The sequence below is a fragment of the Platichthys flesus genome, chromosome 10 (assembly GCF_949316205.1).
Source record: "Platichthys flesus chromosome 10, fPlaFle2.1, whole genome shotgun sequence".
NCBI lineage: Eukaryota > Metazoa > Chordata > Actinopteri > Pleuronectiformes > Pleuronectidae > Platichthys > Platichthys flesus.
Genome location: NC_084954.1, coordinates 12,522,511 through 12,545,509, shown reverse-complemented (window position 1 = coordinate 12,545,509; position 22,999 = coordinate 12,522,511). Strand labels below are relative to the sequence as shown.

The 22,999-nt window shown below is 44.7% G+C and overlaps 1 protein-coding gene across 2 annotated transcripts in view; it reads left to right on the top strand.

Annotated features, from left to right (window-relative positions):
- The window catches only part of prkd3 (protein kinase D3), a 43,933-nt gene that overhangs the window by 12,350 nt on the left and 8,584 nt on the right, over positions 1–22,999 (top strand). Inside the window, exons 3-10 of one of the 2 annotated variants that reach the window (XM_062397787.1) lie at positions 10,952–11,090; positions 15,772–15,903; positions 16,443–16,600; positions 17,735–17,927; positions 18,026–18,103; positions 18,197–18,383; positions 19,300–19,423; positions 19,652–19,729. In XM_062397787.1, coding sequence (XP_062253771.1) covers positions 10,952–11,090; positions 15,772–15,903; positions 16,443–16,600; positions 17,735–17,927; positions 18,026–18,103; positions 18,197–18,383; positions 19,300–19,423; positions 19,652–19,729 — 1,089 coding nt within the window. Of the gene's footprint in view, positions 1–10,951; positions 11,091–15,771; positions 15,904–16,442; positions 16,601–17,731; positions 17,928–18,025; positions 18,104–18,196; positions 18,384–19,299; positions 19,424–19,651; positions 19,730–22,999 lie in introns of both variants that reach the window. The other variant, XM_062397786.1, reaches the window with a different exon arrangement.

Below are 22,999 nucleotides of genomic sequence, written 5' to 3'. Positions count from 1 at the left end.
AATAAGAGAAAGGGCCGTCACCATCAATTTCGCACAAATTCCCCCAGGGTCACTTTTTATTTGCTCCGTGTGGCAGTGAAGCTGATGGCTTGTCCTCCCGCAACTCCAGGCCAAAGAGAGGGGTAGATGAAGTGTATCTCTGAGGTGGAGGGCCCCTGGCCGAGGATCGCAGCGGGGCTATAACTCATCAGCGGCGCGCGGGGGCCCGGCCAAGCAAGCATGTCTTAGATCACACTGCTCTTTTCCTGAGAGGCTCTGGATCCTGTGACTCAGCCTTCCTCTCCTCTGCCTGGCGTCTGGACACTGCGCACAATACTCACACACTCATAGTATATACACAGATGCATGCATGCAAACACCCAAACGTGTGCAGCACAATGTCATCGAGGCAGGATGAGTAAGTTTCTGTCATGTGTGTAAAATAGAAATGATTAGAGCTATTAGGCCACAAGCCACCTGGCCTCCATTGGAGATACACAGTGGCAAGTAACCAACAAGTGACCTCACCACAATTATCCTCCCACTCCACTTCAGTGCAACTGTACATGAGGCCAAACTACCACAGAGGAGTATTGTTTCCCTGGATCCAAATAATCAAAAAGCCTGTTGAAATAATTAAGGGCTTCTCTTTGGAGGGCTTCGCAGCCACGTGTTTTTTTGGGAACACAGAGAGATTTGGCTGGAAACCCTGAGCGATTGTGGTGGATGGGAATTGGGTAAGTGGTATAGCTTTGTTAGAGTCTCCTGATGATTTGAAGAGGTTTAGGATGACAAGTGTAGAGTCTCCTGCTTTTACCCTGTGGTCTGGACGTGGCCCTGGACCTGAGCTCAGCGGTCAGAGTTGTGATTCCACTTTGTCTGCACCAGAACTGTAGATGCGCTCATGTTCGCGTAGGCTGCAGTCACACAATCACACACACACACACACACACACACGCACACACACACACACACACACACACTGAGCTCTCCGCTTACAGTCAGAAGTTAACTAATTGCATGTAAATTCTTGGTATTTTCTGAGACCCCTGTGTTTCTCATCTTACTGCATCTCAGCCAGACTTCGGTGTTTGTACTTTTGTGAAACATGCATTCCAAGATGCAACGTTGTCTTGAGAGCTCTCATCTTTTTGTTAAACAATAAGTCGCTTTGTCACGATGTTGACACTTATTCACAGGAAACTGCAGAATCGGCATTTTGCCAGGAAGAGTCACAGCTGAGTGGCTGTGGCGTTGATAATAATAATAATAATATTGTGTCTTAGACAGTAACTTTTTACTCAATTACTGAACGTGAGTCCACATTTGTGGTACTTGTACCTAGCATTGGCATTAATGCAACTTTCTCCTTCTACTCCTCTACATCTCAGAGGGAGATGTACTTTTCGCTCCACTTGTCTGACAGCTTACTCTGATATTCATATTATAACGAGCCAATCACCACTCCTCATACTTAAACCAACCAAAAGAGGCACCAAGCGCTAGCCAATCAGACGCAGTGTAAAGCGGGTCCTGATGTTGCAGTCGTATGAGAAAAATAGGCTTGCAGCAGCAGCACACTACTGAATGATGCGTATCAGAGGTGATGGGTTAGCTCTTTAAAAAGCCTCTTGAATGCAACGACAGTATATAAAATAGTTCCAATGAGCTCCACCTTAAACAACTACAGCAATAAAAGGCAACATAAACATACATTTTGCAATATTAATCCAAAAACAACAAATAGAATAAGGAAAACATTTGTATGCACTGTGAGTAATTTTACTTTTTATCTTTTAAGTACATTGTTCTGATAATATTTACATATGTTTACTTTAGTAAGGTTTTGCACTGTGTCGTGAATTCTGAAATTGACAGGTTTCCAGACGGATTTGGAGTAAAGATTTATTTCACTCAGTGAGAAGCATCGTTCACACTGGATTTACACTCCTGACGAACTGACTGATGTGCTCTGCGATGATACAGTAGAAAAAAAAAAAACTATGACTGAGCAATGAGCCATGTACAGCCACATGGAAGGAAACGGGTTAGTCAGAGTCGAGTGAGAAAGTCACAGCTTCTCTCGCCGCACTCCTGACAGCATGAGTTTCCTCTCTGCTGCTTTAGTTTGTTGCTTTTAGTGGAGTCTTCCTCCTGAGGTGGAAAAGAAGCTGACTTGAGTTAAGGAGAATGAGGCCCAGCTCACATTATGAATGTCTAGTGAAGGGTGATTGGATACTTCATCCTGCATGTGTACAGAGATACTTGCTTAAATACAACCCACATGAGGGTGGTGCTTTGTCAGTCAGCTACACAGACTTTCCTCTTCCAGCTGTAGACTGTTTGTCTTGGCCCATGTCTGTAGCCTGGATTCCAGACGAACTTAGCCCCGCCCACAACATTTGAGGTCGGGAAGTTCGGTCTGGTGGTGCGCCGTTGGAGAGAAACTATGCCCGAACAGAAGCTGTTCGGACCAATGAAAATTGTAAGGGCGGGCTTTATACGATGATGGACAGATGATCAACAGTAACGTAATCAACCACGTCATCAAAGAGGGCTTAGGTTGTATTAGTTTTTCAACAAACATGCCTGCCGCTGGAGAGCTGAGATGTGTAGATGCTGCCATTGAGTCTGTTTTAGAAGACATCGACAGCGCATTCCTTTTTGAAAGAGGAACAGAGAAACGCGACCCAGGCATTTGTAGATCGAAAAGATGTTTTTGCCGTCCTTCCTTCGGGATTCGGAATGTGTGTTTATCACATTGGACAATAAACACGACTCACTATTCACGCATGAAAAACTTGGCAATCAAGGTTATTGTCATAGTCATATCATAAGAAGTAGAAATGTATCAACAACAAGCTTACCTCTGTAATGCTTCTTCCCATTTTTGTACCGGTTGGAGTTGACGGATTGGGGCAGAACTTCTTCAGAGCCCTGGGCGTCTTGTAGGGAGTTTTTCTCTGATGCCTCAGATGAACACGCTTCTTCAGCCTGGTCTCCTTCGTCGTCTGTCCATTTTTTAAACACGGGAATGTCGCGTTCCAACCGTGTTATTAAGTTCTTACAGGACCGACAAATGCGATACGATTTGTCTGATGTGTTGTGGAGTTGTAATCCTAAATGGAGAACTTGTTCGTACATGCATTCACCTTTACTGTTTGTCTCAAAAATGGTGATCGTGTTGGTAAGTTCTCTGTGTATCCTTAAATTATTTTTACAAAACCGGCAAAAATCGTTTTTACTCCTTTTACTTCTTCCAGCGTGCAGTTAAGTTCTGTTGACAACAACTATGCGTCGCTTAACATACGTCACATACTACTTTGCTCTGATTGGTTGTAGGTCTATCCAATTGAGCGAAGAGGTATTTTTTTTCCTGGTTCGGTTGAAACACGCCACATAATCACAGCCCAATGGAGCGGTATCAGACTCATATGCTGACTAGAATTATGAGTATGACAACGTCAGGTGTCTGCAGACGCAGGAGCAAATAGTTTGATGTAATGCACCACTGACATAGAGCATGTATCTCTGCCTCTCTCTCTCTCTGAGCAGTGTAAGTCGACTTGTAAAATGATCTAAAATATATTGCTGAGTTAATTAAAAGTGGGAGCTGTGGTTATCAATGTGGTCATCTTTTTAATAATGTGAAGGGATTTGTAAACTGTTGAATAAAGTTGTATTCAGCTTTATTTCTATGAGCTTGTTTGAATTAGAGCTAGACACATGAATGAGCTGTGTATTGTGTATACAGTGTATACAGTATATCTATACAGTTCATCTATAATGTGCATTACTAGTTAGTATTGTAGTTTTAGTTTGGTTCTCTAGAATGTACCAGGTCTGGGAAAGATATTCAAGGAATAGTGCATCATTTCGGAATTTTTTATTCATTTAATTTAGCCATGATGTGAGTTTCGTGTTTCCCTAACCCCCCTGAATTCAAACAGCACAGTGATTTCATGCTTCACATGTGGCATTGAAGTGGCCGGCCTAAGTCTGCCTGTTTGGAATGGGCTGTTTGTTTGGCCTGTGGTGGCGCTGGTTGCAGCTTTTCTTTCTGAAACCTGCAGTAATCGAGAGTGCAGTAAAAAAAGAGCGACTGCAGGACTCAGAACTCCACAGAACCCTGAAAGCTGCGGACCCCCGCTGCTGCACAAAGAGCTGTTCACCTGTTTAGTCAGAGTTCAGTACATTAGAACCCCTAACTGGAGAACCGGTTGTTATGAACACGCCTGTTGTCGTGATCAACAACGTCACTTATGTTGATGAGTCCCAGCTGTTGCTGCCATAGAGCACTTCTTGTCTGTTTATTGAAATTAATACGGAACATATCTTGTGTCCAGATGGCACAGAATTCGACACTGCACTTCCTCGGGCACTTAACAATACACATGACAAGTGTGAAGCTGATAAGATGAACAGTTCATTTCCTCGGTTTCCTCCGGGTACTCCAGCTTCCTCCTGCAGCCCAAAGACATGCAGATTGGAGTCAGGTCAACTGGAGACTCTCAATTAATCAAAAGTGTGAATATGAGGGAATGGCTGTTTGTCTCTATACCGTATCTTGGCCCTGTTCCACATCTCTCACACAATGTCAGCAGAGATTGGCTCCAGTATATATGTAAGGATTTGCAAGAATATATGCTCACTGCTGATCCCCTTCTAAGTTGGAACGTCACAATACATTATATTGAATATGCTCCATTTCTACTCCACATCGAGGACACTTGCACCATCGATGTGAAATATCCAGAAGTCATGCAGCCAAATTATATGGAAACTGTTAAAGCAGGACCGAAAAAACCAGAGAGTTTCCAACATGCCGTCGCTGATGCCCACATCTAGTAATCGTTTGATTGGCTCTGCATGTGTTTCTCTGACTGCGTGGAATTTTTTTTTTTGCTGCGCATTACTTTAATAATATATAATGAAAACAGATACAATTCCAAAGTTGACTTTAATAAATTGACACAGTTTTCCACACTGTGTTTGATGTGACTTGAACAAGGCAATTACAAAGCTCCCCCCCCCCCCCCCCCCAAAAAAGGTTGGCGTGCAGCACATAATTGGATTTTCCAATGCGTTCGTTTGACGAGTTCTTGAAGTGGATTTTCCTCTGTTGTGGGCGGCGACGTGCACCTCAAAGTCAAATAATGTTCCCCCCATTGTTTTGACACGAAACACTGTTTTCCTATTTGTGAGAGCCGCACTGCAGCTCGGTGGAACCTCTGGTTTCATGAGTGACTGAGAAGCACGTTGATGCAGCACGTGTTATCTATTAAATCTGCTCTGCATTAATGTCACCCAGTCTTGCTCTGAGTTATTTACCGAGTTTGAATATAACATATGTAATTTGTTTCACACTTCTTATTGGCCCGTTCTTCTCTTCAGATGAATAAGAGGAAGAGGAGTCGACATCCTGTGGCTTCTGATGTAGGTCTCTGGGGCAGCAGTGTGATCTGTGTATCAGCACTATCAAATCATTGCAGGCTTATTAGTCAATGGACTTATTTATCCGGTGAATAAAAGCTCCTTGTGTCATTCTGATCTTATGATAGTCTTTATCTTGCCACCTCAAGCTAAACCAAGCGGCGGCTCCTTCCTCCTGACTGTTTCACAAGAGCCCTGTACCTTGATGAAAATATTTAGGTTCAGACCTCTTGAGGGAGGTTGGTTGGATAATCCCTCAGCCTCTGCTTGTGTCTGGATAACAGTAGTCTTCAGTGCTGGCCTGAGTGCCATGCTCAAAGGCACATCAAAAGCATTTGCTGAGTAAGTCTTTTGCTTATTCACTTGCACAGTTTCCCAGCTGGACTTTGGATTCGAACTGGCGCATGGACAAGTACACGTCTTAAGTTTTCCATCCACTCCAGCATTTCAGGTCTATTTCTCCTGGTGTACTGTCTGCAGTGAAATGCCAGGGCAACAGCAAAATGCTTAAATCTCATATGGAGTACGTGATGGAACGCTTTTGTTTGGGTTTCACGAATATAAGTCTGTCACATTGCATAGTGACAGCTCTAGTATCTATTTAAATATATTCAATCTGATTATAATGGGGCGAGCCAGCAAGTGAACATTGTGAAAAACAAGTCACATGCTGACAACTTGCCAGTGGTCACATGACAATAATACAGAATTTGGAAAAACTCTTTATTTCCGCCCCCCCACCACATTTTTAAATGCATCCACTTTGAGGAGTGTTATTGAAAAGCTCCATTTTTTTTTTGGCACTGCTGACTTAGGACATATGAAGAAAAGAGTTAAAATGATCAGCCTATTAATGACTTAGTTGTTTGAAAGAGAAATGAGCAGGAGTTCCGATAATCTATTAACTGTTTACAATTATTTCTTTAAAGGAGACATGTGATTGTTTGGCAGTGTTTTGTTTTTTGTACAGGTTTCTTGTGTAAAAATTTAGCAAAGTTAAAAAGCTCAAAGTCTGCAGTAAAGTGAGTCCATATAAACTGCATTCAGTCCCAGGTCAAATGACTCTGCAATGGACACAGGTTTATGTCGGCTCCTGCTCCAATCGGCATCAGCCATGACGCACCGCCTTTTTGTCTTTACCCACATTTATAAAAAAACTTGTATATGTGCTTATTTAGGTGGAAAGCGGTATTAGTTCATCCGGCATGCCCCCTCACAAAGCCAGGCATGGTGAGAGTAGAGGCCAATATGTTGTACACGTGCTGGAAGGGGTTGACCACTCACAACAGAGCCAGCCGGCCAATCAGAGCAGACTGGGCTTCATCAGGAGGGGGGGGGGCTTAGAGAGACTAAAACCAATAGCCACTGTCCTCCACGTGTGTGTGGGCAGCTGCCGGTCTCTGAAAGGTGTGAGGAAGCCGGAGGTCAGGCAGCATACTTTTCCTCACTGTAATCACATGGTCATCAGTCAGAGCCGGTGCACCGCTCGCAGCGCCGCTTCCTCTTTCTGCCACCCACCTCCGCCACACATCACACACATCAAGCTCCAATGTCTAAACCACATAATCATGTGCACGCTGTTCTTTTGCAACGCAAGCTCTTGTTGTCCTCTGTGACTGAGAGTCTCCACACATTGGATTTATATGTGTAGCTGCTTCAGACATGCAGTGAAGTATGTGAGGACTCAAATATCACGAATGAGTTGCTCCAGACACTTTCCTGAACTTTACCCGACAGCCCCTATTAAAATGTCCGAGCACTTAACAGCTCACTCACAGCAGCTGATGATAAAGACTAACGGCAACACATATCGGACACATAAGTGGACAAAAAGATAAATAATACAAATATGTCAGGATGAAAAAGATGAGCCACAAACGTAGAAGATGCTGATGAAGATGTCCACTTGGAAAGAGAACTATAGATTCGAGAGCTTTTTGGGATAAGGGCCGACGCTGGTGTCAATCTGCAGTAAACCAAAACACGTTTTACCCAGGCCCCACCCCTCACCTGAATGATCTGGATATTTTCCTGCTGTTGTGAGCTCGTCTGACAACTGGACAACTTCCTGTCTAAAGAAATGGCGTCAGTTCACGGTGATAGCAAAGAAATTGAGTGGAACATTCAAAACAAGCCGCAGCCCCTCCCCCCCGTTTCTAACATCACATTTATCATTAGATGCAAATGGCGGAGTTATGAGTCACTTTCCAATGTATCATTTTGAGCTTTGTCAAACAGCTACAATCAACTGCACACTTGATTATTCAAACCAGACTGATCCCACCCAACCCAGATCATCTCCCTTCTTTTCCTCTCCTCTCCTGTCTCTCACTCTCTTTCCATATAACAGGATTTAGCATATCAATGGAGGATTAGCTCGTTTAACAAAAGCTTACTACAGCAAAGCCCCTTTCCACTCGTCTTTCCAGGCTGACTTGTGGACCTCACACACAGCTCCTCTGCGGCCGGGGTCTTTGGTGTGTGTGTGTGGTCGCGGCTGCTCCTCTGAATGGATTTGCGTTAGAAGATGACAATAGACATGCTTAGTCACTATGGGCTTTGGAGACCAACACGCTAGCATGTGCGGGTGAGGGTGTGTGTGAGTGTGCACGGGAGCACGGAGGAGGTGAATGGTGTGTTTTTTTACACGCGGGGAGGAGAGATGTGTTGATGTGGGGATTTCTACTTCATATCCCCACAGGTTGGCCATCAATTATACCTTTCATCCGTTTGAACTGAACAACATATTGTTAAAGTGTGCCCCCAACCAGCCCATCTATTGTTCTTGTACCTTCCTCTTGCTTTAATGGACCTTGGAAAAAAGTAGTGTCCTCTGGCCCTGAGGTTGTTACGTGCCGGCCTGCAGATGCTCCTGCTCTGGAATGGAACCTGTTCTCTTCACTGGAAAGTGTTGCACAAAGTGCCAACAGGCGGTGACTTCAGCTGGCAAGATGCGGGCCTGGGCAACAATATGTGTGTGTGTGTCGGAGATCAGGCATGCCAGGAGAGTGGAGGAAAACCCCACCATGACACTGCAGCCGCCTCAGGAAGGATGCCCCCCCCCCCCCCCCCCCCCGGCCACCCACCCTTGCCTGTGGTGATGGTGAAGGTTTGGGCCACATCGCATCAATCACCTCAGATGGTGACAGGATTTAGGATGTAGCTGTGTCAGAAGCAGCCGGCGAGTCGGAAACGTTCCATCATTCAGCCACGTGCCTCGGTGTCGAGTAGAACTTTCTCCTTCACAAACTGTTTCCGTCAAATTATTTCCATTATCCTGTTTGTGTCTGCAGCAGCTGAAATATCTTTATACGATGGAAGTCAGAACCTGAAAACTTGGTAAAAGATATGACTCATAACATTTTTTAATACTTCATTTAATATTGCTTTTTCACCAACTGCCCAGGAAACAATTTATAATATTTTTTTTCCTGATGAAAAACATCCAACATATTAAGGGTCAGTGTTTGAGTCCAAAAAACACTTTTGTAGTCTCAGGGGTAAACAGTTTATGCCTGAAACTCCCAAAGTTTTTTTAACCCTAACCCTTCACCTACTTCCCCCATCGGCATAAGGGTGAGTAGATAATAGGTGAATTTTCATATCTGAGTGAACTATCCCTTTAACAACGCCGTTTCGAGAAGAATATATATGATTACATAAACAGATAAGAAATAATAATGTGACATTTATCTACAGATTTATTATTATTATTATTTATTCATTTATCAAGTTTTGTCTTGATATAAGGTTTGGCCGGATAGCCCAGCCCAACTGTTAGCCCTTGGTGTAGCTATGATATGACCGATGTCTATGGTTGTGTGCAATACATTTTTTGATCGGATCAGATTCTAGTTTACAACACATCCTTTTGCAGTGTCACAGTTGTATATAACGTCCACTCTGACATACTGATGTTCAAACTATATATTGTTTATTTCGAGATTGAACTGACACGAGTCGTCTCGTATATACCCTGTGTTTTCCTGAGCCATCAATCTCTCTCACTGTCTGTGTGTGTGTGTGTGTGTTTGTTGGTCGTCAAAGGTCTGCAGGTGTCTTCTGCGTCCCTTGCACAGACACTATGCCCACCTCAGGGCTCCTGGGCTGCGGTGGCATTGTTCTTGTGTGGCCCATTGTGTGTGACCCGTGTTCAGGGGGAAACAGCTGGTAGATCTTCCAGTACCAGCCTGCTTGGCATTGATCCTGACGCTCAGGCTTTGGTGTTAAATGACGGTGCCCCAATTCATGAATTCCTACCACTCAGGACATCCATCTGCTGATGACTGGCTTTTTCCACTGGTGTTCGAAACGGCATTCTTCTTGAATTTGTGTATTTGTAAAATTGATATTTGCAAATACACACTTTCTTAGCTCTATGCTTATGACAACAGCCTCTCCAAAAGGCTGAGCTGCCTTCAGTGCAGGAAGTGACTCAGTATTGACTGGCGCTGCACTTCCTGTGCGCTGATTCTCCTCTACTCCTCACAGGATGTTTACCTCCTCCTCCTCCTGCACGCCTCACTCTCCAACCCTCCTCCCCGCCCCCTTCCTCTGTCACATGACTTTACGTCAGTGCGCCCGGCTCCAGTTCATGACCTGGTTTGTCTCGGTTTGGTTTGGCCCAGACTTCTGCAATGATGGCGACAGATGCTGTTGACGAAGACCTTGGATGTGCCAGAAAGGCCAAAAGTGGATTTTTCTGTGTGCACCTTTATTAAAACATACACCCAATGCATTACTTTCATTTTTCAAGCATTTTATCATGATTATTCCAGGTTTGCATTAAGATATCAATGTATTAATGGAAAAGTGGGAAATGAAATACTCCAGATTTGCTCATAATGCTCTGCAGCTGGTTTTTACGAATGATAATAAATGTGGGACATTAATATTGATGGTGGAAAGGATATTGAGTATCAGTTGTCAGTGACGGGTCGTTTTCGTGGTATTTCCTCTAACTTTATGTTGAGACTGTCTGAAAGAGGAAAGCAGGTCTTAGCAAGAGCTCACTTCCTGAGGTTTCAAAACACTCCTCATACGGATTGTGATGTAATGGTAAATGGTTTTATATTTATAAAGCGCTTTTCTAGTCTTTGAGGACCACTCAAAGCTCTTTACAGTATAGTTTTACATTCACCCATTCACACACACATTCATACAGTGCATCTATTCGTAGCCCTTTGTTATTCTATGGGGGGCCATTCAGGGTTCAGAATCTTGCCCAAGGACACTTCGGCATGCAGATGGGTTAGACTGGGGATCGAACTTCCGACCTTCAGGTTGGAGGACGACCACTCTACCCCTGCAAGCCACTGGATATGATGTAACGTGTGTGTGTGTGTGCTTATGTATATTTTCGGGATGTTTACTATTGCACAGATCGTAAATATGAGTCAGACAAACTCTGTCAGCTTTCTTAATCAGAGTTACAGTTTGTTTCGTCACCTCTATCTTCTTTGTTTTTATCAGGCTCAGTGTTTCCCTAGCATCTTCACTCTGCCTCCATCTAACAACTCATATATCTACTTCTCCTCAGTTCCCTGAGTGCGGCTTCTTTGGCATGTACGACAAGATCCTGCTGTTCCGCCACGACCTGAGCGACGAGAACATCCTGCAGAGGCTGACCTGTGCAGAAGACATTCATGAAGGAGACCTCATCGAGGTGGTGCTCTCTGGTACGTAAACCGCACTGCAAATTTAAGTTAATGTGTATTGAAGTAGTGCCTCTTCAGAGAATGCATTTGAAGATGGATTGTGGCTTGTGTAGGGTGTCCCATTTCTGAGGAATCCTCAAGATGTGTCCTTTCATTTGTGAGTGACTAAAGATCCACATGGGGGATACCTCTAGAGGCAACCTGTCCTAGGATGCAATGCAAGCCGGTGACAAAGCTAATGAGCTGGCTATGCGGGCAGTTGTGCAGTGGCTCAAAGTAGATCGTCTGATTTCCGTTCTGGCTTTGTGGTCTATACGTTGCCCACAAAGGTCACTCGCTTCATGGTTTGGTCACAGCAAGAGTTTGTACCTCTTAAGCCATTTTCAGAAACGAAAATCCGGAGAATTTAAAGCTTTACTGTGATTATAAGTAATCCAAGTAACTTTTAGCTTTTTATCGGTTTGGTGGGGATGTTTAATTTTTGCATTTAATGTTTAATGTTTTAAGATCAAGTTTTAAATATAAGAGAGACTTTAGAGCCTATTTAACCCGTATATTGCAATGAGGAAAAAACATTTATTCAGTTATCTTCATATTTGTGTGTGTCAGCTGAAACACAAGCAGAGACTGTATACAACATGTAGTGCAGTGGCTCTGTTGGCTCAGGGTTCGTATCAGACTGAAGTCCAAAACCAACAGACGTAAGGTCACGCTTCTTTTCACTCCCCAAACAGGAGAAATAGGAGAGTAAAATTCCACCATACAGTCACAAACCAAGTGTTATTAAAATCCAGACCATTGCCTTAAACTAATAAAGTGGAGGAAGCCGGACTTTTAGTCACGGCTGACACACCTTCCAGCACTCACTGCCTGTGTTGTCTCGTTCAAGGCAGCTCAGTGGATCAGCTGCTGTCAGAGTCGTCTGTACTCGCTGAAACTCCGAGGCCTGAATGAAATGTTATTCCTGCGGGTGAATCACTCAGCACAACACTCACTCACTGACCTGCTTTTATTTTTCATGATGAATTGGTGTTTTCTTTTGTTTTGGTTTCTGTCTCCCTCGTCAAAGTTTCCATCAGAGGCTTGAGGCCTTTACTACCGAGCAGGATTTAGCTTATTGACGTAACTTCAGCTTAAACCCTGGGTGTTACATGGATGGATCCCTTTTTACTGTGGTATATCATATATGCTGCACACATACTCCGCCTCAGAGCAGAGGTGTGGATCAAACCTCAGTCAGTAGCCAAGCTCATGACCAATCCGGTCAGTTGACTGCGGCCACCTTCAGTTGTAGTTGTGCTGTACTGTTTTTAGAGCAGCGAAGAAGAAGAAGAAGAAGAAGAAGAAGGAGGAGGAGGAGGAGGAGGAGGAGGAGGAGGAGGAGGAGGAGGAGGAGGAGGAGGAGGAGAAGAAGAAGAAGAAGAAGAAGAAGGAGGAGGAGGAGGAGGAGGAGGAGGAGGAGGAGGAGGAGGAGGAGGAGGAGAAGAAGAAGAAGAAGAAGAAGAAGGTGTTGCAGTTCCACAAGTACAGCTGCAACGTGCACCTTAAGCAAAACTTCCGTTTCGACCTATTTAAAGGAAATACTTGTTTCAAGGTATCAAAATCGGTATAAGGAAAATGTTCTCAAAACTCAAACTCAACATTAGAGCTCTCAAAACTCAAACTCGACATTAGAGCTCTTATTCTTGCACTGCAGCTATTTCAGAGAGATTTTCTGAGAGAGATTGAGATTTTAGTGGAAAAGAAAAACTCTGACGTCTTTTATTAGGACAATTATCCCCACACAGTTAAATATTTCCATAGATTATAAATAAAAACATGTCAGTCAGACTGAACCCTTCAGACATGAGTTATCTCAATATGAAATTACTTTATTTTTATCCGTATCACATGTTAATAATACTTTGATCATATCAGGCAAAATACCAAAAATAATCAGTCAGTAAGGGACGTTCAGAATATCCTCAACTTGGCTTCAATAGCTGGAAATGATATCGCATTCTCCATTATTTTTCGATGCCAGTACAAAGACGTTGCTCGGTACAACAGAGCCCCACATGGTCCACCACTGTTACATCTACACAGGTGTTTTTCTGTGTCATACTTCCTGCGATGACTGAATCAGCTTCCTGTGCGTGGCCGGGAGCAGCCAACGGCTTTAGAGTATCTGTTCTGCTCTAATCTGTTCTCCTGCTCCATCTGCCTCCGCGAGGAAGCACTAGACGCCACCTGTGCCGAGCGTCTCCTCCTCTCCCCTGATCTGCGAGACCATTGTTTGTGGGGATTTATGTGGGATGGGTGTATAGGTTCAGGATCTGAGGATACTTCGGGGCTGAGGAATGCAGACGAAGGACTGGAGAACTTCCTCCTTTTTGTTTCTTTTTGTCTCGATCTCTCTCTCTCTCTCTCTCTCCCTCCCTCCCTCCCTCTGCTGCGTCTTCTTCTTCAAATCTATCTGCAGGTGTAATCCACACCTGAGGAGCTATAGACACTGTACAGATTTACTCGCTAAGGAGATTTGAGATTTGCTACATATGCAAGCCTTTTTTTAAATTCCTTTTCTTTTCACTCAACACTCCATAAATGTGGTCCCTCCTCTTCAGAGGGGCTTTGCTATGTCAGACACTTGATCTTTGTTTGGGAAGCACAAGCTCAGCGATCAACATCCCCAAGCCTTTCATTTGGTTCAGAGAAAAAAAATATGAACCCTTTCCGCCCCACAATTTGTCCCCTGTCATCCCTCGCCCTCTGCGCTCCCTGACCAACCTGCTGCTGGATTCCGCGGCTGTGGGCGAGAGACCATGTGGATATCTCTCTTGCTGCGGGAGGGAGTCAGAAGTGGCTTTTTCTTGGCTGCGGGCTCAAAGGCGAGGGCTTTTTTTGTCGCTGCAGTAAGTGATTGTAGCAGACCCGTGGAGTGTAAACAAGCTCTGATGTGCGGGGCGGCCCTGGACACAGCCGACGCGGCGCAGGCCATCTCAGGCCCATGAGGTTTGAGGCTTGGCCCGACCGATTGTCCCTTTGTTCTGTCTTTCGCTGCCTCGGGTTCCCACCGGCTCCCGCAGGCTCCACATTCGCCACCAGCAGCGGTGTGAAATTGGCGTTATAGAAAATACTGTCTGTTTGTCGTAAATACGGCAAACATGTTTTTGTCAGATGGAAACTTTGTCAACTCTCTGGCTCAAAGCGAATCATTGTGAGCCTCTCCGCTCGTGAGAAGCGCAGCGAAAAAACAACGCGCCGGGCTTATGTTTGCCGTCGTTTGATGCTAATAAGCACGACGGGCAATACAAAACACTGCGGCAGCTAAGAAGCAGCCGGTTGTTTTGCAGGCGTGTGTGAAAACGCTCATGAATGCTGCCTTTCATGTGCCTGTGCCAGGGAGCTGTGACATGTGACCCGCCTATGTGCTCTTTCCTCACTCAAATCAAAACGGCCTGCATCACCCCACCATGGAAAAATGTGGCCTGACGATCCCTGTTTACATTAATGCTGCTCAAAAAATATCTCTCATCACATTGGTTCCAGGCCGTGACGCTGAAATTAGCCCTCAACCTGTCATTTCTGTTGAAATGTTGCATTTTTTTTCGTAAAGTGAACAAATCAAATTGATACAATTTAACTTCCTGTGACATCTGATACTTTTTTCCTCCTCTGACTAACTTTGTTTTCTCCAAGCATGTTTTCTCTTTAATTTATATGGAGCATGTGCAGATTCCTGACAAAGGAAAATGCTCTTTTTAATTTATCACTGGCCAAATGTCATACTTTGTTGTGCAAGTCTGTATCTAATCACGGCAAACAACAGCTGAGAATGTTGTCCCCGCTCATCCCAGGAGAAAACAAAAAAGTGATCGGTTGAATCACACACACACGTTACGTGACACCACCGTCAACCGCACTAACTCCTGCAGCAAGTTCTGCAGCTTAACCTGAGCGTTAAGATGAACTATTGTGTTTGATGGTCACTGGTCAGAGGATTGCAGAGGAACACAAAAGAAGAGACACACACACACCCACCCCCCCCCCACACACATGTGCAAACACACAAGTTGATCTTACTCATCTCCACATCTTTGATGATTCACAGTCGTGATTAGCCGAGCCTCGCTTCCAGCAGTGAGCTCAGAGCGTCTGTTTGAAAACAAACCCTGAAGAGAGGAAGAGAAACAGAATGAAAAAAAACATGGCCACAGCTTTGTTGGATTTATTATTACGAGCAGAATAACAGAGATGGATATAACAGGGTCACACTGTGGGTCTCCGCTCTCCCATGGGTGTTTTCCCTGTCACTTTGATACAAGCAATGATGAAATTGAAGTGGTGCCAGTGAAGATGTGACGCCCTCTAGGGGAGCAAAGTGGATTCGGCATTTACAAGACAGCACTGGCAGACATGTTCTTCTTTGCTTTCTTGTGTAGAAAAACTTCCTTTAAAGGTTTTACCTCAACACAAGTACATCATACATACATAATGAGACTGTATTGTCTGCAGTGTTGCTTTAAATAATGAAAACTGTATCAAATAGTTGATAAATACATGTGTTTAACTGCTGCTCTTTTGCTTCCTTTGTCATCTTTTTCTCATTTTTTCTCTTCCAATCCTTCAGTTTCCTTTGCAAAATGATTTTCCAGATTTCTTTTGCTCCCGCCAAGTTTTAGTTATACATCTTGTGTGTGTCGTATTTGTTTTATTTTTTTAGCTCAAGCGACAGTTGAAGACTTCCAGATCCGACCCCATGCCCTTTTTGTCCACTCCTACAAGGCCCCCACCTTCTGCGATTACTGCGGGGAGATGCTCTGGGGTCTGGTGCGGCAGGGGCTCAAATGTGAAGGTCAGGAGCATGCACACACACCAACACACACACACCCACACACACACACACACCTGGACAAACACTACACAGCAAACTGTTTCTCACTCCGAGCCTTTGACTTCTCTAAGACCTTTTTCACTAGAAATCCAGCCTGGCTCCTATTGTAGCCACCCAGATGCACAAACACACGACATCTCTGACCTCAAGAATGTATCTGAGAGATACACAAGCAAACAAGAAAGATTCAGTCCAAGCACTGCAGCCAGTGAAATGCTTGACATTCAGATCCCAGTGGAGTTATGGCACGACGGCTCGCTTTCATTTTTTGGCTTTGTTGGATCAGATTCAAATCAAACTCTTTCATGTTCTTGTCATACGGCAGCGTCTGAAGACCTCCCTGACTGTGAATTTGATTAAAAACATTAATAACATCAATAAGTGCAAACACACGTAGTCATAAATTGTGGTATAGAGGCCCTTTCATGCATCTTGTAGCTAATTTTCTAAATAAATCCTTGTTTTTTGTGACCGATGTCTTCTGTGTTTTTGTTTTTAAGGATGTGGGCTGAACTACCACAAGCGCTGTGCCTTTAAGATCCCGAATAACTGCACCGGTGTGAGGAAGAGGCGACTGTCCAATGTCTCCCTGCCCGTACCGTCCCTCTCTGTCCCCCGGCCGGCACCTGCTGAGAATGCCGTCGTCATCCTGGATGAGGTGAGACTGTGATTTAGTCCCTGGTATTCCTCACTTCCCTATGTGCCGACAGACTGTCTGACTATAGGGAGGTTATGGATTACTCGAACTTGTCAGCTGAACTTCCTGAGGTCCTCCACCATCAACCTGTGAACCAGGGCTTCGAGCTCGGCCTACCCAGCTCTCTCCAGAGTTCTTTTCGAACCGGAGATCTGCTGGGACGCCATCTGCCGTCAGCTGCCGTTGCTCTCCTTGGTGTCTCAGGTGTGCTGGAGCCAGATGTGTTCAGGCCCGAGTGAGTTAAGTGAGTTATTCCCAAAAGGGGCGAACCCCAAACTACTCATAGTATAAAAAGAAAGGAGTAGGAGTCGGCGACTGTGATGATTATTTTTATCCTCTGTGCATACACTGAGCTGGCTGCAGTTTTGACATCAACCTAAATCAGATTGGAAGCCAGGTGACCGAGCCAAGAATGTGAGGTAGCCGCTCTGCGTGCTGTTTCTAAACTTAGCAAAACTGGCTCTTTTTCCCTCGTATCTCCTGGGCCCTGTTGTGGAACGCCACTGATTCAGAAAATTGAATTGAGAGAGGCATAGCTCAGCGCTGAGAGATCCTCAGCGAGGTCTTATGAAACAGTTTTAGGGATAAGCCCACAATGGAATATTCTCCTCTTGTCCATGTCCCCTCGAAAAGGTCATCAGGAAATATGATTACGCTAATGACATTAAAAGTCCTCGTTTGTGTATTTGCTCACTCGCTGGCGAAAATGAGAGATCGCTCCGTTCCCGTTTCTGTCAGCAGCTTCCAGACGACTCAATTTATTCATATAAAAGCAGGATTAAGTGCTTATATGTGGTAAAACATGACAAATCTAATAACAGTGGAGGGACCACCAGGGTTGAGTCATGCTAACTCAGTGTGACAGTTTAGCTTTTTCCACTGACTTCTGTCTCTTCTTCGACTGCCATCTCATTATTCACTGTCGTTCCCTATCGCTCCCACACATCCGTTGAGGCCGTTCTTCGTTCCATTTTTCCATTTGCTTCCTTCCAGCAGATGTTTTTTAATTCCTCTGGACATCCCTCCATCTTTCACTTTGGTAAATACAGTCTGTCCCTGTCTGTTTTTTTTAAATCCTTCCAACCCCCTCAGCAGCAGAGGTCCCATCAGGAGGCGGGGAAGCGGATCCTGTCCTGGAGCGGCAGGCCGATCTGGATGGAGAAGTTGGTGCTGGGGCGGGTCAAGGTGCCGCACACCTTCGCCATACACACCTACACGCGGCCGACGATCTGCCAGTACTGCAAGCGTCTGCTCAAGGGTCTCTTTCGCCAGGGCATGCAGTGTAAAGGTATGAAGAGTGTGTTTCAAGGAGATCACTTGAGAACACCATGGCAGCTTTTTACCATAATCATAAGTTGGCATTGTTTTTTTTATTTCAATGACAAGATTGCAGATTCAACTGCCACAAACGATGTGCTTCGAAGGTGCCAAGAGACTGTTTAGGAGAGGTGGACTTCAATGGAGGTAATCAGTTCATCTTGTTTCGCAGTGACAGTGTTATAACCCGTCGATATTTGGGATTTCAAATATTTCAATTTTTCATGTGCATATTTATAGAGCCGGCCAGCCCCGGCCCGGATTCAGACACGACCATGGACACGATGGAGGTGGACAGTAGTGACATGGAGGGCGGCAGAGGACTGGATGACCCAGAGGAACCCTCGACACCAGAGGAGAGGATGTTCGACATGGACTCTCCCTTCTTGGATAGAGAAAAGGATGAAGAGCCCATCAAGATGATTAGGTGTGAAGATGCTGATGTAAAGAGATACTGCACACTCAAATGTGTTGTTGAGCTGTCTAGCTAAATAATAAGAGTGTTATTTGATGAAATACATTAATGCTGGTTTTAATCTCACATTTATGACCAAAAACTTTCGAAATGAATGGCTTTAACTTGGCTCAAAACGCCCCCTGGTGTTTCAAACCATCTCCGGCATTTTAAGGCCAATGCTTGCGTAGAGTCAACCTCATCGTATTCATGTCATGATATTTATAGATATGTGACATTTATTTATATACATCTATAAATCTCTGTTGAAATTAAACCCCCAAGTCACCACAATGTCTGCCATTCAGAGACGTCCCCCATCCCCTTCTGCCCCTCGGCTGTCTCTGACTCATAAACCATTTGATCCGCTGGTGAGATAAGCTTGTGCCAGCGGTTCGAACGGCTCAGGACCACTGCACTCCTCAGACACAGATCCATGGCTGTTTGAGCCCTGACGGGGCCACCTTCCCAAATTCGGCTTTTTTTTATAGTACTTGTTTTGGATATTTCAGTGCAGAGTGACAGAAAAAAGGGAGAGATGGAGGAAGAATTGCATGAAAGGTCACCGTCCTAATTGAAACCGGGGACTTTGTGGTTGTGTGTTAAACCACCAGGTCTAACTGGCCATTGCCTGAGTTTATTCTAGGCCAGCAGTGGAGTTTTTATGTTTGTTTGTCACCACGGCTGCAAACATTAAATCAAGCATCACTCTCTGTGCAGGGTTTCTCTCAGGTAAAACTTGGCTGTCTAGAAAAGCTTATTTAAAACTATTCCTTAACAGGGTTTTAGTTTGTTAAAATGTTATCAATTTTTGTGATATTAACCAATAAAATCGTATATTTGTATCTTTTGTCTGTGTGTGTTTGTGTGTGTTTGTGTGTGTGTGTAGTCCTTCCACCAGCAGCAACATCCCTCTCATGCGGGTGGTCCAGTCCATCAAACACACCAAGAGGCGGAGCACCACTGTAGTGAAGGAGGGCTGGATGGTACATTATACGAGCAGGGACAACCTGGTAAGACTGATAACCTCCCAAAGCCCTACAGAGGAGCCCAGTCTGAAATGGGCTGTGCTTAGCCTTAATGCTGGGGAAAACTCCCTCTCTCCAAAGCTGTTGAATTCATGTGTTGAATTCAGCGCAGAAGGTATTTTGCTTGAGAAACTAAATAAATAGCAACTACTGCAACATTGGCTGTGTTTCTGGGCAGTTTAACGTGGTGTTTGTTTTACTCCCCTTTAACAGCGGAAGAGACACTACTGGAGGCTGGAAGGCAAGAGTCTGAGTCTCTTCCAGAACGACACTGGAGCCAAGTTCTACAAAGTAAGAATGAAACTCTCGCCTCTGTGTCTCTGTGTCCGTTTTCAGATGTGAACTCCGGAGAATGTCCACCCAATTGGGTTCTAGCCTTCGCCGGAGTATGCCTTTCAGTTTTGAAGACCGCAGCAGGAGATTCCTACGCTCATACACATTTTCAACAACAGAGAAATCCCCGGAGCGTTCAGGGGTGATGCAGCATGTAGGAGATAGGACAGACGTATAAACACTGCTGCCGAGATCATGTGGTTTTGTTTTTCAGCACATCAACAGCCATTATCACCAACAGCTCTGGAATCTTATTGTCTTTCTATGTCGACATCTTTGTCTGTGTCTGTGGCACATCTTTTCCATCCTGAGATATTTATTTTTTTCAGTTTTGCGGATGTTGTGTGTTAAAATCATCATCAACACACCCACTCACTCATGCAGAGGATCTCTTGGTGTTTTTCTCACATGGGCTCAGTCGGACATTAGCCAGGGTTTTTACTAGAGGGCTGCCAGGAGAAACTCCAGAGAAAGTCCGGAGGCTCTCAGATTGACATTTGGCAGGAAATGTTCCAGAAAATGTCCAGAGCAGCTGAATCGGACATTTGCATGCAGCCCCCTCTGGAACATTTCAGGCCAATGTGCGTGCATGTCTGAAAGCAGCTTGAGTGATACTGAAGTCCTCGATGTGTTTTTTCATATAAATACCGCCCGCCACCACTTTGATGAGAGGTGTGTAAATAAATGTGTCAGCAGCAGGTTCCTGTGTGTTTGAAGGTCAGTTTGTCTCGCTGAAACTCCCCTTGGGGTTTTTCTGCTCTTCCTCCATGCAGTCAAAAGACACAGCCACTAACGCTCGCTGTGTTTAGCTCTTGTGGATCGGGTCAGATGGGATATACTCAGGGGTTTTGAGGAGATAGAGTTGAAACTTTCGGTACCAAAATAGTGCATCTGCTGCGCGACCTTTTAAAATAAACGGATCTATTTCCTCAAAGTCAAAAACCAAGGATGATTGAAATGAATCTTTATCTCAACCATACATCTTATAGCTCAACCTTTGTCTCAGAGTTCCCCGTGCCTGCGAGTGAATAAAAAATGCCATTTGTATCTGTAGAATCAGTCGTGGAGAGTGTGTGACACTTCCCGCTCAATGCCAGCACCGGAGTCAGTCATTACACTACCGCAGGGGCTTACTAGCACAGTAATTACACACTGAAGAGCGAGGGAGGGAACTGCGAGGTAAATACTTCCACATGTGTGTGTTGGTTGGTTGTCTTCATGTGTGTGTGTGTGTGTGTGTGTAGGGTGGGTGGGTTGGGTGTAATCATTTTATTGTTCATGTCGCTCTGTATGTTTTGAGACTGTGATACCTCTTTGAGTTGTGGTCAGAGTTATGCGGGTGTGTCGGTTTTGCGCTAGAGTTTCCAGAGCGAGGGGCGGCACGCTCACTTTGTGTTCGGGTGTGTGTGTGCGCATGTGTGTGTTAAAAAGTGGTGGTTGTGTAAGCAGCTGCGCTTACAGTCCTTCTTTTCTTCTCTCTGTCACTGGTTGTGAAACAAGGCTGAAAAACAGCTCGACTCCCTTCACCCCTCTTCCCCAATTACTCTGTCACACCCTGCAGCCTCGGCCACCAAAGCCTCGGGAGGAAACCTCCGCAGGGACCGACTCCTGTTTACAGGAGGCTTTATGTGGTTCTTTATTATCAACTTGGCACTCAGCCTTGTTTAAGGCCTTCAGGAGGCTAATTGAAGGTTCGCTGTAAATGCTCGAAAGGTTTGCAGGCCTCGTGCAGAGCGGCAGGTTTCTGTCTGTGATAGATAACGTGAGATGATCTCCTGTACACTAGATAAAAGCTTCCTCCAGGGGTTTCTGCTCAGAAACCACAGCTTCTCCATCTGCCCCATCTGTATCCGGGAAATGTTACTATTATTTCTCTGAAGTTCCTTGCCTGCTGCTCATCAGCGTGCGCCCACTGTCCTCCCCTTTGCTTTATACCTCCAATCTGATTAGTGGTGGTCGTGCGGTGGCTCGCTTGCCAGGCATGGCAGCCATTTGCACCATTTGGAAGCCATAACAGCTTCCCGTTTGAAGATGAGACCCCTGTACTTGTGGCTTTTCTCTGAAGAACCTTTCATGGGGTGAGGGGGCTTCTCTCTGTCTCTGCCAGATTGAGTGCTGTCACAATCAAAACACACACACACACACACACACACACACACACTCTACCCAGTAGAAGAATGGCAGTTGCAGCGTCTTTCGTCTCAGTGGCTAGCGGTAGCGCCAGCGGCTCATGCTCAGATGGGGCCTCTGGCTGGCCCTGCCTTGTAATCAGGGAACCAGAGCGCTTCGGCCGCCGCAGGGCCCCGCTCACGTGACCCGGCCCCGCTAACCACAAGCACTTCATCTGATACTCCTGTGGTGAGCCACGCGGAGGGGACAGCGTGTGCCTCAGGGAGCCCCCATTGGCTGGAAGTTCTGTGTTTTTTCTGATTTTTGACCCTCCCTCCTCTCCTTTGATTTGACACTGAGCTTGAAGGGGAAGGGGGGGAACTTTTAAAGAGTGCTGCCACTGTTCACTCTTTAGAGAAGAGGAAGAGAGAAAGATAGAGCTCGGATTATAGAGTCAACAACTGAGCAACTGAGTGTGGAGACTGTGTGAGTGTTAATACCTCTATTATTGTCATGTTATTGTGTAGGGTGAGCACTGCATCTGTAGAATTAGTTTTCATTTAGTTATATTAGATGATCACAATTTATTTTACTATCGTTGCCCATTTAAGGTACATAGAAACAAGCCAATTTTCTGAAGTGAGGGGATGTGATTTATTATTTTATCAGTTTTTAATTTAAATTTTAAATTTTTCACCTCAATGTTTATTTATTTATGTATAATATATATTTTTCTGATCATCCATTTAGATATTTTGGTGTTAAAGTACAAGCACAAGCTGTTTGTACCTTCTGTTTGTTCACATGTGAGCATACCCTTCCTTAGTTACCCTTATATACAATGTATATTTAGCCATTTATCTGATTGTCCATTTAGATATTTTAGTGTTTTAATATCTTTGTTCTTTTTTTCTCCTCCATGTTATTCCTTTTTTCAAGCAAATACAGCCTGTATAATGTACTCGTTCATTGGTGAATAAGCATGAGTAGGGGGGAATTCAGGTAATCTGGGACATTTTTGGCAATTTTGAATTCTGCGACATATTCTGATATCTGCGTTACACTTTCGACCAACATATTATACCTATCTTTAATCCTTAAGATCTCACCAGAAGAAAG